The following is a 14,145-nucleotide window of genomic DNA, read 5'->3' on the forward strand; positions in this document are numbered from 1 at the left end:
CTCTTCCTCCCTTCAAAGCCCTAGTGAGAGCTCACCTCCTCCAGGGTGCCTTCCCAGACTGAGCCCCCCTTTTTCCTCTCCTCCTCTTCCTCCCCTCCCCATCGCCCCCACTCCCTCCATCTGCCCTACCACCTTCCCCTCCCCACAGCACTTGTATATATTTGTACAGATTTATTACTGTATTCATTTTACTTTTACATATTTACTACTCTTCATTTTATTAATTATGCATACATAGCTGTAATTCTATTTATTTATTCCCCCGCCTCACCTCCTTCCCCTCCCCACAACACCTGTATATATGTATGTATTCATTCATTCATTCAATCATATTTATTGAGCGCTTACTGTGTGCTCTGCTAAGCGCTTGGGAAGTACAAGTTGGCAACACATAGAGACGGTCCCTACCCAACAGTGGGCTCACAGTCTGGAAGGGGGAAACAGAGAACAAAACAAAACATATTAACAAAATAAAATACTTAGAAGAAATATGTACAAAAAAAATAGAGTAATAAATTCGTACAAATATATATACATATATACAGGTGCTGTGGGGAGGGGAAGGAGGTAAGACGGGGGGAGATGGAGAGGGGCAGGAGGGGGAGAGGAAGCAGGAGGCTCAGTCTGGGAAGGCCTCCTGGAGGAGGTGAGCTCTCAGTAGGGCCTTGAAGGGAGGAAGAGAGCTAGCTTGGCGGATGGGCAGAGGGAGGGCATTCCAGGCCTGGGGGAGGACGTGGGCCGGGGGTCGATGGCGGGACAGGTGAGAACGAGGTACGGTGAGGAGATTAGCAACAGAGGAGCCGAGGGTGCGGGCTGGGCTGGAGAAGGAGAGAAGGGAGGGGAGGTAGGAGGGGGCGAGGGGATGGATGGACAGCCTTGAAGCCCAGGGTGAGGAGTTTCTGCCTGATGCGCAGATCGATTGGTAGCCACTGGAGATTTTTGAGAGGGGAGTAACATGCCCAGAGCGTTTCTGGACAAAGACGATCTGGGCAGCGATGTGAAGTATACATGTTTGTACGTATTTATTACTCTATGTATTTATTTTACTTGTACATATTTATTCTATTTATTTTATTTTGTTAATATGTTTTGTTTTGTTCTCTGTCTCCCCCTTCTAGACTGTGAGCCCGTTGTTGGGTAGGGACTGTCTCTCTATATGTTGCCAACTTGTACTTCCCAAGCGCTAAGTACAGTGCTCTGCACACAGTAAGCGCTCAATAAATACGATTGAATGAATGAATGACGGTTTTGACACCTGTCTACGTGTTTTGTTTTGTTGTCTGTCTCCCTCTTCTAGACCGTGAGCCCATTGTTGGGTCGGACCATCTCTATATGTTGCCGACTTGTACTTTCCCAAGCGCTTAGTACAGTGCTCTAAACACACTGTGATCAATAAATATGATTGAATGAATGAATGAATGATTGTATCATCTCTGCTGTGCTTAGAGGGTCAGTATTTGGCCCAGAGTAAGCACCTCACAGATAGCCCAAGTGGTTTAGGGGCTAGTGCCCAAGCCTGGGAGTCAGAAGGACCTGGGTTCTAATCTCGGCTCCACCACGTGCCTGCTGTGTGACCTTAGGCAAGTCACTTCACTTCTCCGGTCCTCAGTTACCCCATCTGCAAAATGGGGTTTAAGAGCGTGAGCCCCGCGTGAGACGGGAACTGTGCCCAACCTGATTGACTTGTATCTACCCCAGTTCTTAGAACAGTGGTTTGCACATAGTAAGTGCTTAACAAGTACCATAACAAGAAAATTATTAATATTACAATGCTTGGCACATAATAAGCACCTAAGTTCCAGAATAATAAAATAATTATATTATGATGGTACTTGTACCAGAATAATAAAATGATAATATTATGATACTTAAGCGCTTACTATGTGCCAAGCACTGTAATAATGTGCCTAGCAAAATAATCAATCAATCAATCAATCGTATTTATTGAGTGCTTACTGTGTGCAGAGCACTGTACTAAGCGCTTGAGAAGTACAAGTTGGCAACATATAGAGACGGTCCCTACCCAACAGTGGGCTCACAGTCTAGAAGGGGGAGACAGAGAACCAAACCAAACATATTATATATATTTGTATATATGTATGTATGTTTGTGCATATTTATTACTCTGTTTATTTATTTATTTATCTTGTACATATCTATTCTATTTATTTTATTTTGTTAGTATGTTTGGTTTTGTTCTCTGTAGATATGTACAAGTAAAATAAATAAATGGAGTAGTAAATATGTACAACCATATATACATATATACAGGTGCTGTGGGGAAGGGAAGGAAGTAAGGCGGGGGGATGGAGAGGGGGAGGAATAACAGTTATAGCAACAATTATTATTATCATCTTATTCATATTACTACCTGTCTATCCCTCTAGACTGTAAGCTCCGTATGGGCGGGAAATGTGTCTACTAATTTTTTGTACTGTACTCTCCCAAGTGCTTTGTACAGCGCAGTGCACACAGTAAGCACTCAATTCATTCATTCACTCATTGTCGTATTTATTGAGCGCTTACTGTGTGCAGAGCACTGTGCTAAGCGCTTGGAAAGTACAATTCAGCAACAGATAGAGACAGTCCCTACCCAACAACGGGCTCACAGTCTAGAAGTGGGGAGACAGACAACAAAACAAAACAAGTAGACAGGCATCAGTAGCATCCAAATAGCTCAATAAGTATGACAGATTGGTGGATTGATTTCTTGATAATAATAATAACAATGGTATTTGTTAAGTGCTTACTATGTGCCACACTGTTCTAAGATTTGGGGTGGGGGGTTACAAAGTGATCAGGTTGTCAATCAATCAATCGTATTTATTGAGCGCTTACTGTGTGCAGAGCACTGTACTAAGTGCTTGGGAAGTCCAAGTTGGCAACCTCTAGAGACGGTCCCTACCCAACAGTGGGCTCACGGTCTAGAAGGGGGAGACAGAGAACAAAACCAAACATATTAACCAAAATAAAATAAATAGCATAGATATGTACAAGCAAAATAAATAAATAAATAAATAGAGTAATAAGTAAAATAAGTAAAATAAAAATAGAGTAATTGTCCCACGTGGGGCTCACAGTCTTCATCCCCATTTTACAGATGAGGTAACTGAGGCACAGAGAAGTTGCCCAAAGTCACACAGCTGACAAGCGGCGGAACCGGGATTAGAACCCCTGCCTTCTGACTCCCAAGCCCGGGCTCTTTACTCTGAGCCACGCTGCTTCTCTTATCTTCTTCTTCATTCATTCAATCGTATTTATTGAGCGCTTACTGTGTGCAGAGCACTGTACTAAGCGCTTGGGAAGTACAAGTTCCCTAGAGAAGCAGCATGGCTCAATGGAAAGAGCACGGGTTTGGGAGTCAGAGGTCATGGGTTCAAGTCCCGGCTTCACCAACTGTCAGCTGGGTGACTTTGGGCAAGTCACTTCACTTCTCTGTGCCTCAATTCCTTCATCTGTAAAATGGGGATTAAGACTATGAGCCCCCCCCCATGGGACAACCTGATCACCTTGTACCTCCCCAGCACTTAGAACGGTGCTTGGCACATAGTAAGCGCTTAATAAATGCCATTAAAAAAAAAATCCCAGCTTAACCAACTGTCAGCTGGGTGACTTTGGGCAAGTCACTTAATTTCTCTGCACCTCAATTCCTTCATCTGTAAAATGGGGATTAAGACTATGAGCCCCCCCATGGGACAACCTGATCACCTTGTACCTCCCCAGGGCTTAGAACAGTGCTTGGCACATAGTAAGCACTTAATAAATGCCATTAAAAAAAAATCCCGGCTTAACCAACTGTCAGCTGGGTGACTTTGGGCAAGTCACTTAATTTCTCTGCACCTCAATTCCTTCATCTGTAAAATGGAGATTAAAGACTATGAGCCCCCCATGGGACAACCTGATCACCTTGTACCTCCCCAGTGCTTAGAACGGTGCTTGGCACATAGTAAGTGCTTAATAAATGCCATTAAAAAAAAAATCCCGGCTTAACCAACTGTCAGCTGGGTGACTTTGGGCAAGTCACTTAATTTCTCTGCGCCTCAATTCCTTCATCTGTAAAATGGAGATTAAGACTATGAGCCCCCCATGGGACAACCTGATCACCTTGTAACTCCCCAGCGCTCCCCCTCGTCCCCCTCTCCATCCCCCCATCTTACCTCCTTCCCTTCCCCACAGCACCTGTATATATGTATATATGGTTGTACATATTTATTACTCTATTTATTTATTTATTTATTTATTTTACTTGTACATTCCTATCCTATTTATTTTATTTTGTTGGTATGTTTGGTTCTGTTCTCTGTCTCCCCCTTTTAGACTGTGAGCCCACTGTTGGCTAGGGACTGTCTCTATGTGTTGCCAATTTGTACTTCCCAAGCGCTTAGTACAGTGCTCTGCACATAGTAAGCGCTCAATAAATACGATTGATTGATTGATTGATTGATTGAACAGGGCTTGGCACATAGTAAGCGCCGAATAAATGCCATCATCATTATTATTAGAAGTGGGCAACGTATAGAGACGGTCCCTCCCCAACAGCGGGCTCACAGTCTAGTCTTCCTCTGCTTCCTCTGATCTGACCCCGCGGCCTTTTCTTTTCGAAGCGAAAGGAGCACCAGAAGGAGCAGCTTTCTCTGGGCGAGGCGACGAGGACGTCTAAGGAGGTGGGTCCTTACCTTCGCCGGTGGCAGGAGCTGCTCCGCGATTCCGAGGCAGCGTCGGAGGGGTCGATGGACAGGCTGGACGCCACCGCCGCCGAGGAGCTGAAGGGGCTGAGGGACAACCTGACCCAGAAGGCCGTCGAAGACCTGGGGCGCGTCCGGCACGGGGCCTTGGCCCAGGAGCTGTGGAAGCTGGACGTGCCGCGCCTTTTTGTGCAGCGGCTCCTGGAGGAGCAGGACAGGGAGCTGGCCCTTCGCGCCGAGCAGCTCCAACAGGCCGAGCGGGACGCCGGCCGGGACGCGCGGGAATCGCTCCGGAAAACCGGGCAGAAGCTGAAGGAGGAGTTGGAGAGCGGCCTCGCCGCGCAGAAGGAGTTGAGGGACCGGGAACGCTTGGTTTTCACGTAAGGATTTAGCCGGGCTCTGGGATGTTAAGAGCCGGGAGGAACGCCGTGGCCTAGCGGATGGAGCACGGGCCTAGAACTCAGAGGTTATGGATTCTAATCCACTACTTAGCTGTATCACATTGGGCAAGTCCCCTTCTAGACTGTGAGCCCACTGTTGGGTAGGGACCATCTCTATGTGTTGCCAACTTGCGCTTCCCAAGCGCTTAGTACAGTGCTCTGCACACAGTAAGCGCTCAGTAAATACGATTGATTGATTGATTCTCCGTGCCTCAGTTACCTCATCTGTGAAATGGGGATTAAGACTGAGTCCCGTGTGGGACAACCTGATAACCCTCTCTCTGCCCCAGTGCTTAGAACAGTGCTTGACACACCGTAAGCACTTAACAAATGCTATCATCATCATCAGCGTGGCTCAGTGGAAAGAACACGGGTTTCAGAGTCAGAGGTCATGGGTTCAAATCCCCACTCTGCCAATTGTCAGCTGTGTTACTTTGGGCAAGTCACTTCTCTTCTCTGTGTCTCAGTTACCTCATCTGTAAAATGGGGATTAAGACTGTGAGCGCCCCCCATGGGACAACCTGATCACCTTGTAACCTCCCCAGCGCTTAGAACAGTGCTTTGCGCATAGTAAGTGCTTAATAAATGCCATCATCATCATCATCATTATTATTATTATTATCTTCATCATCGTGTCAAGCAGCGTGGCCTAGGGCATAGAGAATGGGCCTGGAAATCAGAAGGACCTGACTTATCCCATCTCTGCCTCTTGTCTGTTGTGTGACGTGGGGCAAGTCACTCCACTTCTCTGTGCCTCAGTTCCCTCATCTGTGAAATGGGGATTACGACTTTGTGCCCCATGTGGGACAGGGAATGTGTCCAACCCGATTACCTTGCATCTACCCCAGCACTTAGAACAGTGCCTGGAATGTAGTAAGTGCTTAACAAATACAACAGTTATTATTATTATTATTGCGTGGCTCAGTGGAAAGAGCCCGGGCTTTGGAGTCAGAGGTCATGGGTTCGAATACCGACTCCACCACGTGTCTGCTGTGTGACCTTGGGCAAGTCACTTAACTTTTCTGAGCCTCAGTTCCCTCATCTTTAAAATGGGGATTAAGACTGTAAGCCCCACGTGAGACAACTTGATCACCTTGTATCCCCCCCCGAGCGCTTAGAACAGTGCTCTGCACGTAGTAAGCGCTTAACAAATGCCATTATTATTATTATTATTATTATTATTATTAGGACCTCGGTTCTAATTCTGACTCCAACACTTTTCTGCGGTGTGAACTTGGGCAAGTCACTTCACTTCTTTAGGCCTCAGTTGCCTCATCCGTAAAATGAGAATTGAGACCCTGAGCCCCACACGAAACCAGGACTGTGTCCAGCCTGATTTGCCCATATTCATTCATTCATTCATTCATTCATTCATTCATTCATTCATTCATTCATTCATTCATTCTTATTTATTGAGCACTTACTGTGCACTTATTTGCCCGTATTCATTCATTTATTCATTCATTCATTCATTCAATCGTACTTATTGAGCGCTTGGGCAGTACAAGTCAGCAACATATAGAGACTGTCCCTACCCAACATCGGGCTCACAGTCTAGAAGGGGGAGACAGACAACAAAACAAAACATGTAGACAGGTGATAAAACATGTAAAGTATCTTCCCCAGCACTTAGTGCAGTGCTTGGCACATAGTAACTGCTTGACAAATACCATTATTATTATTATTATTAGCAAATGCCATATTTATTATTATCATGTAGCATTTACTCTGGGCTAAGTGATTGGAAAACAGAAGCTAATCAGATGAAGCCAGCCCGTGGGGATCTCAGAGTAAGAGACAGAGAGAGTAGACATCATCATCATCATCAATCGTATTTATTGAGCACTTATTGTGTGCAGAGCACTGTACTAAGCGCTTGGGAAGTACAAGTTGGCAACATATAGAGACAGTCCCTACCCAACAGCGGGCTCACAGTCTAAAAGGGGGAGACAGAGAACAAAACCAAGCATGCTAACAAAATAAAATAAATAGAATAGATATGTACAAGTAAAATAAATAAATAAATAAATAGAGTGATAAATATGTACAAACATATATACATATATACAGGTGCTGTGGGGAAGGGAAGGAGGTAAGATGGGGGGGATGGAGAGGGGGACGAGGGGAAGAGGAATCTTATCCCTATTTCCCCGTGAGGAAATCGAGGCCCAGAGATGTCCATGTCGGCCTAGGACACAGGAAGCCCTTCATCTGGAGTTCACTTTGCCTTGGGGTTTCGTGAGGGGGCAACCCCCTTCTGTTTTAGAAAGAACCAGCTGTTCTTTTTAAAATGTGGTCTTAAATGTATTTATTGAGTGCTTACTGTGTGCAGAGCACTGTAATAAGCGCTTGAGAAGTACAAGTCGGCGACATATAGAGACGGTCCCTACCCAATAACAGGCTCACAGCGTTGTCTTGTCTCGTCTTATGTTGTCGAGTTGTGCCCGACCCATGGCGACGCCACGGACACATCTCTCCCAGAACGCCCCACTTCCATCTACAGTCGTTCCGGTAGTGGATCCAGAGAGTTTTCTCTATAAAAATCCGGCAGTGGTTTAGCATTGCCTCCTTCCGCGCGGTAAATGAGTCTCTGCCCTCCACTCTCTCCTGTCCCGCTGCTGCCCAGCACAGGCCCTTCAGAATTGCGATTCCCTGGGCTGGGAGGTAATTCCAGAAGCTTCCGTGCCGTTTGCGGACATTTGGGAAGCTTTTCTCCCCCTCCTGAAGTGCTTTTAGTTGATTGAGGTGTGCAGGCTCCCGTCGAGTCAATCAGTGCCGTTCAATCAGGATGGCTTTCCTGGAGACACGCGTCTCAGGACTCCAAACGGTCGGAGCATCCCAACGGTCAAGCTCCAGAGGGTCTGCCCGGGGCGAACGGGAGAACCCGTTGGAGAAATTTCAGCGCTTCTGCTGCCGTTTCTGTGCTAATAATAATAATAATCATGGCATTTATTAAGCGCTTACTATGTGCAAAGCACTGTTCTAAGCGCTGGGGGGGGATACAGTGTGATCAAGTTGTCCCACGTGGGGCTTACAGTTTTAATCCCCATTTTTACAGATGAGATAACTGAGGCTCAGAGAAGTTAAGTGATTTGCCCAAAGTCACACAGCAGACTTGTGGTGGAGCCGGGATTTGAACCCATGACCTCTGACTCCAAAGCCTGGGCTCTTTCCACTGAGACACGCTGCTTCTCATCACATCTGACTGGCTCGCTCGGTTACAGTTCATAGCCCAACCTGTTGTCTCGGTTTAGAGTAGGAGAGCTCTACGGCCTAGTGGAAAGAGCACGGGCCTGGAAATCAGAAGGACCTGAGTTTTAATAATAATAATAATAATAATAATAATAATAATAATAATAATAACAGTAGTCGTTAAACACTTACTATGTGCCAGGCACTGTTCTATGCGCTGGGGTAGATACAGAGTAAATAGGTTGTCCCACGTGGAGCTCACAGTCTTCGTCCCCATTTTACAGATGAGGGAACTGAGGCCCAGAGAAGTGAAGTGATTTGCCCAAGGTCACACAGCAGACAAGTGGCGGAGTTGGGATTAAGAATAATGATAATAATAATAATAATAATAATAATAATAATAATAATAATAATAATAATGATAGCATCCCAAGCCCAGGCTCTTTCCACTAATTCCAGCTCCACCACTTGTCAGCTGTGTGACCTTGGGCAAGTCGCTTCACTTCTCTGGGCCTACATGGGACAGGGACTGTGACCAACCTAACTTGCTTATATCCACCCCAGTGCTTAGGACAGTGCCTGGCACATAGTAAGTGCTTCACCAGTACCACAGTTATCATTATTATTATTATCATCATTATTATTATTAAGCACTTACTATGTGCAAAGCACTGTTCTAAGCACTGGGGGGGGATACAGGGTGATCAGGTTGTCCCACGTGGGGCTCACAGTCTTGATCCCCATTTTACAGATGAGGTAACTGAGGCCCAGAGAAGTGAAGTGACTTGCCCAAAGTCACACAGCTGACAAGTGGCGGGGCCGGGATTAGAACCCATGACCTCTGACTCCCAAACCTGTGCACTTTCCCCTGAGTCGCGCTGCTTACTCTTCTAAGCATCGGAGTAGGTAGAAGTTATCAGGTTGGATCCAGTCTTTTTCCTACAATGGAGAGCACAATCCAAATAGCAGAAAGAACAGGTATGAAAATTCCTACTTTCCTGAGGAGACACTGAGACCCAGAGAATTAATTCATTCATTCAGTCATATTAAAGGGACTGTCTCTATATGTTGCCAACTTGTACTTCCCAAGCGCTTAGTACAGTGCTCTGCACACAGTAAGCGCTCAATAAATACGATTGATGATGATGATGATGATTTATTGAGCGTTTACTGTGTGCAGAGCACTGTACTAAGTGCTTATAATGGTATTTGTTAGGCACTTACTATGTGCAGGGCATTGTACTAAGCGCTGGGGTGGATACAAGCAAACCGGTTTGGACACAGTCCCTGTCCCACATGGGGCTCACAGTGTCAAACCCCATTTTACAGATGAGGTAGCTGAGGCCCAGAGAAGTGAAGTGACTTGTCCAAGGTCACACAGCAGACAAATGGTGAAGCCGGGATTAGAACTCAAGGCCTTCTGACTCTCAGGCCCGGGGTCTAGCCATTTCGCCATGCTGCTTCATAATAATAATGGTACTTGTTAAGCGCTTACTATGTGCCAAGCACTGTTCTAAGCACTGGGGAAGATACAAGGTAATTAGGTTGTCCCACTTAGGGCTCAGAGTCTTAATGCCCATTTTACAGATGAGATAACTGAGGTACAGAGAATAATAATAATAATTATCTTAATGCCCATTTTACAGATGAGGGAACTGAGGCACAGAGAATAATAATAATAATAATTATGGTAGTTGTTAGCGCTTCAAAAGCACTGTTCTAAGCACTAGGGTTGATACAGAGTAATCAGGTTGTCCCACGTGGGGCTTACAGCTTTAATACCTATTTGCAGATGAGGTAACTGAGGCACAGAGAAGTTAAGTGGCTTGCCCAAAGTCACACAGCTGACAAGTGGCGGAATCGGGATTAGAACCCACGACCTCTGACTCCCAAGCCCAGGCTCCACGTAGCGGACGTGTGGCTGAGCCGGGATTAGAACCCAGATTCATTCATTCATTCATTCATTCATTCATTCATTCATTCAGTCGTATTTATTGAGCTCATACTGTGTGCAGAGCACTGTACTAAGCGCTTGGGAAGTACAAGTTGGCAACATTTAGAGACGGTCCCTACCTAACAGCGGGCTCACAGTCTAGAAGGGGGAGACAGACAATAAAACAAAACATCAACAAAATAAAATAAATAGAATAAATATGTACAAGTAAAATAGAGTAATAAATATTCATTCATTCAATCGTATTTATTGAGCGCTTACTGTGTGCAGAGCACTGTACTAAGCGCTTGGGAAGTACAAGTTGGCAACGTATAGAGACGATCCCTACCCAACAGCAGGCTCACAGTCTAGAAGGGGGAGACAGATAACAAAACAAAGCATATTAATAAATAGAATAAATGTGTACAAGTAAAATAAATAGAGTAATAAATATGTACAAACATATGTACATATATACAGATCTTCTGACTTACAGGCTGGTGCTCTTTTCAAACACTAGGCCATGCTGTTTTCCTGCAATGCAACAACCTGATTGGGAAGAAATATGAGGCTTTCTCTGATCAAAATCAGCCCACAGCTGAAGGTTTCGACAGGAAAATTCTCAATAAAATGATAAACCTGGAATCAATTGGATTATATTGTGTCAATCCAGCACTTAACATGGTGCTTGGCCTATAGAAAGTGCTTAGTAAATATTGTTATTATTATATCAAGTGCTTAGTACAGTGCTGTGAACACAGTAAGCGCTGAATAAATACGATTGAATGAATGAATGAATATTATTTTTGTTTTATGTCGTGAAGATGAACAGTGGTCACACATTATTTAGCCTGGATGAGAAAAGATTAATATTGACGGAAGCCCATCCTATTGTATTTTTCATTCACAGAGAACTCTCCTAATTGGTTAATCTCTATTAAAAATTCAATGGGCAATAAGAATTTTCATGGTCAGTGTAAATAATGGTTAATACTGATGAAAGCTCATACTATAGTATTTTCCATTCATGGAGAACTATCCTAATGGTTTAATCTCTATTGAAAATTTAATGGGCAATAAGAATTTTCATGGTCAGTATAAATTGTACTGACTCAGTGGATTTATACTGAGCATGGCTCAGTGGATAGAAGCACGGGCTTGGGAATCAGAGGTCGTGGGTTCTAATCCCGGCTCCTTCACGTGCCTGCTATGTGACCTTGGGCAAGTCACTTCAGTTCTCTGGGCCTGAGTTCCCTCATCTGTAAAATGCGGATTGCGACTGTGAGCCCCATATGGGACAGGGACTGTTTCCAACCCGATTACCTTGCATTTACCCCGGCGCGTAGAGTAGTACCTGACACATAGTAAGCGCTTAACAAATACCACACTGTTTTGGACGTATTAAGTCTGGCTTTCAGTGGGACATCCAAGTAGAGATGTCTTGAAGGTAGGAGGAAATGTGTGACTGCAGAGAAGGAGAGAATTCAGGGCTGGAGAGTAGATTTGGGCATCGTCCAAGTAGAGGTGGTAGTTGAAGCCATTGAATAATAATAATAATAGTATTTATTAAGCACTTACTATACGCCAAGCACAGTTCTAAGTGATGGGGTAGATACAAAGTCATCAGATTGTCCCATGTGGGGCTTACAGTCTTAATCCCCGTTTCACAGATGGGACAATTGAGACACAGAGAAGTTAAGTGGCTTACCCAGGGTCACACAGCAGAGCAGTGGTGGAGCTGGTTTTAGAACCCACAGCCTCGGACTCCAAAGCCCATGCTCTTTCTACTAAGCCACGAATGAATTCTCAAGGGATTGGGTGTAAAGTCGAAGGGGACTTAGAACTGAGCCTTGAGGTCCCCCACAATTATGGAGTGGGAGGCAGAGAAAAGCCAGCAAGAGAGATTCATTCATTCAATCGTATTTATTGAGCGCTTACTGTGTGCAGAGCACTGTACTAAGCGCTTGGGAAGTACAAGAGATTGCCAATAAAGAGTCATCAGTGCAATTTGCCGATTTTAAAGTATCACACGATTCGTGATTCAGAACTCTTCCCAGAAAGTTGTGTGTGTCCCTCACCCTTGCATGCGTGGACTGCCCACCTGAACTCAATGTTTAGTTGTTAGGTTCTGAAGACATTTTCTTCAAAATCGTCTACCCTACGTGGCTATTCCAGCTGGAATTGGCGGGCAGATACCGTATTGAATTAAAAATAACAATGGTCTTCTAGGGTACCTAGCTTGAAGATAAAATCACCTTTTTTTATTGACCTCCCTCCTGTTAACGTTCATTGTGACTCATGTTGTTTTTCTTTCTAAAAATTTGTACTTATTTACTGAGAAAACCTGCTTTGGTTTGTTTTTCCAGGAAACTTCTCTGTTTACCCCTTTCATTATCTGAAGAGCAGTTACATAAAATGAAACAGGAGTTTCACTGCTGCTTTTCTCAGCTGGATAGCAGTTTGGCCTTGCCCAAGATAAGAACTAGGGTGTTACTTCAGAACTTTCAGTCGGACTGGATCGAAGCCGAACTGCTCAAATTGAATCAGGCCTTATCCGTACCTGAAGTACAGGTAAGCTTTGTCTTAATAATTCATCCATTCATTCATTCAGTCGTATTTATTGAGCGCTTACTGTGTGCAGAGCACTGTACTAGGCGCTTGGGAAGTACAAGTCGGCAATATATAGAGACGGCCCCTACCCAACAACGGGCTCAGAGTCTAGAAGGGGGAGACAGACAACAAAACAAAACATGTAGACAGGTGTCAAAATCATCCTCCCTTCAAAGCCCTACTGAGAGCTCACCTCATCATCATCATCAATCGTATTTATTGAGCGCTTACTGTGTGCAGAGCACTGTACTAAGTGCTTGGGAAGTACAAGTTGAAGGTCTCCTCCAAGAGGCCTTCCCAGACTGAGCCCCCTCCTTCCTCTCCCCCTCCTCTCCCTCCCCATCCTCCCGCCTTACCTCCTTCCCCTCCCCACAGCACCTATATATATATATGTATATATGTTTGTATATATTTATTACTCCATTTATTTATTTTATTTGTACATATTCTATTTATTTTATTATGTTTTGTTCTGTTCTCTGTCTCCCCCTTCTAGACTGTGAGCCCACTGTTGGGTAGGGACCGTCTCTATACATTGCCAACTTGTACTTCCCAAGCACTTAGTACAGTGCTCTGCATACAGTAAGCGCTCAATAAGTACGATTGAATGAATGAAATAGAATACAACTGCTACTACTACTAATGGTATCTATTATGTGCTTACTATGTATCCAGCACCCGTTCTAAGTGCCGGGGTAGATGCACGATAATTGGGTTGGACACAGTCCCTATCCCACATGGGTCACGCGGTCTTCATCCCCATTTTACAGATGAGGGAACTGAGGGCCCAGAGAAGTGAAGTAACTTGGCCAAGGTCACACAGCAGACAAGTGGCGGAGCTGGGATTAGAACCCAGGTCCTTCCGACTCTTAGGCCCAGGCTCTATCCACTCGGCCACACTGCTTCCCTTCTTTACATGAGGGCCTATCTCCAGCCCTTCTTTCTACTCCGCCTACCCTAATTCTTAGATTATCATCCCTTTGGGGGCCAAGGACCATCTCTGGATAATAATCATACTAATAATGATGGCATTTATTAAGCACTTACTATGTGCAAAACACTGTTCTAAGCACTGAGGAGGTTACGAGGTGATCAGGTTGTCCCACGAGGGGCTCACAGTCTTAATCCCCATTTTACAGATGAGGGAATTGAGGCACAGAGAAGTTAAGTGACTTGCCCAAAGTCACCCAGCTGACAGTTGGCAGAGCCGGGATTTGAACCCATGACCTCTGACTCCAAAGCCTGGGCTCTTTCCACTAAGCCACGCTGCTTCTCAAGTGGATCA

At 44.9% G+C, this 14,145-nt stretch overlaps 1 protein-coding gene across 1 annotated transcript in view; it reads left to right on the forward strand.

Moving 5' to 3' along the window:
• EVC2 (EvC ciliary complex subunit 2) overlaps nucleotides 1-14,145 on the forward strand; it is a 217,041-nt gene that overhangs the window by 121,071 nt on the left and 81,825 nt on the right. The window contains exons 14-15 of the mRNA XM_038744853.1: nucleotides 4,605-5,065; nucleotides 12,617-12,821. Coding sequence (XP_038600781.1) covers nucleotides 4,605-5,065; nucleotides 12,617-12,821 — 666 coding nt within the window. The remainder of the gene's footprint in view (nucleotides 1-4,604; nucleotides 5,066-12,616; nucleotides 12,822-14,145) is intronic.

Source organism: Tachyglossus aculeatus, chromosome 4 (assembly GCF_015852505.1).
Source record: "Tachyglossus aculeatus isolate mTacAcu1 chromosome 4, mTacAcu1.pri, whole genome shotgun sequence".
NCBI lineage: Eukaryota > Metazoa > Chordata > Mammalia > Monotremata > Tachyglossidae > Tachyglossus > Tachyglossus aculeatus.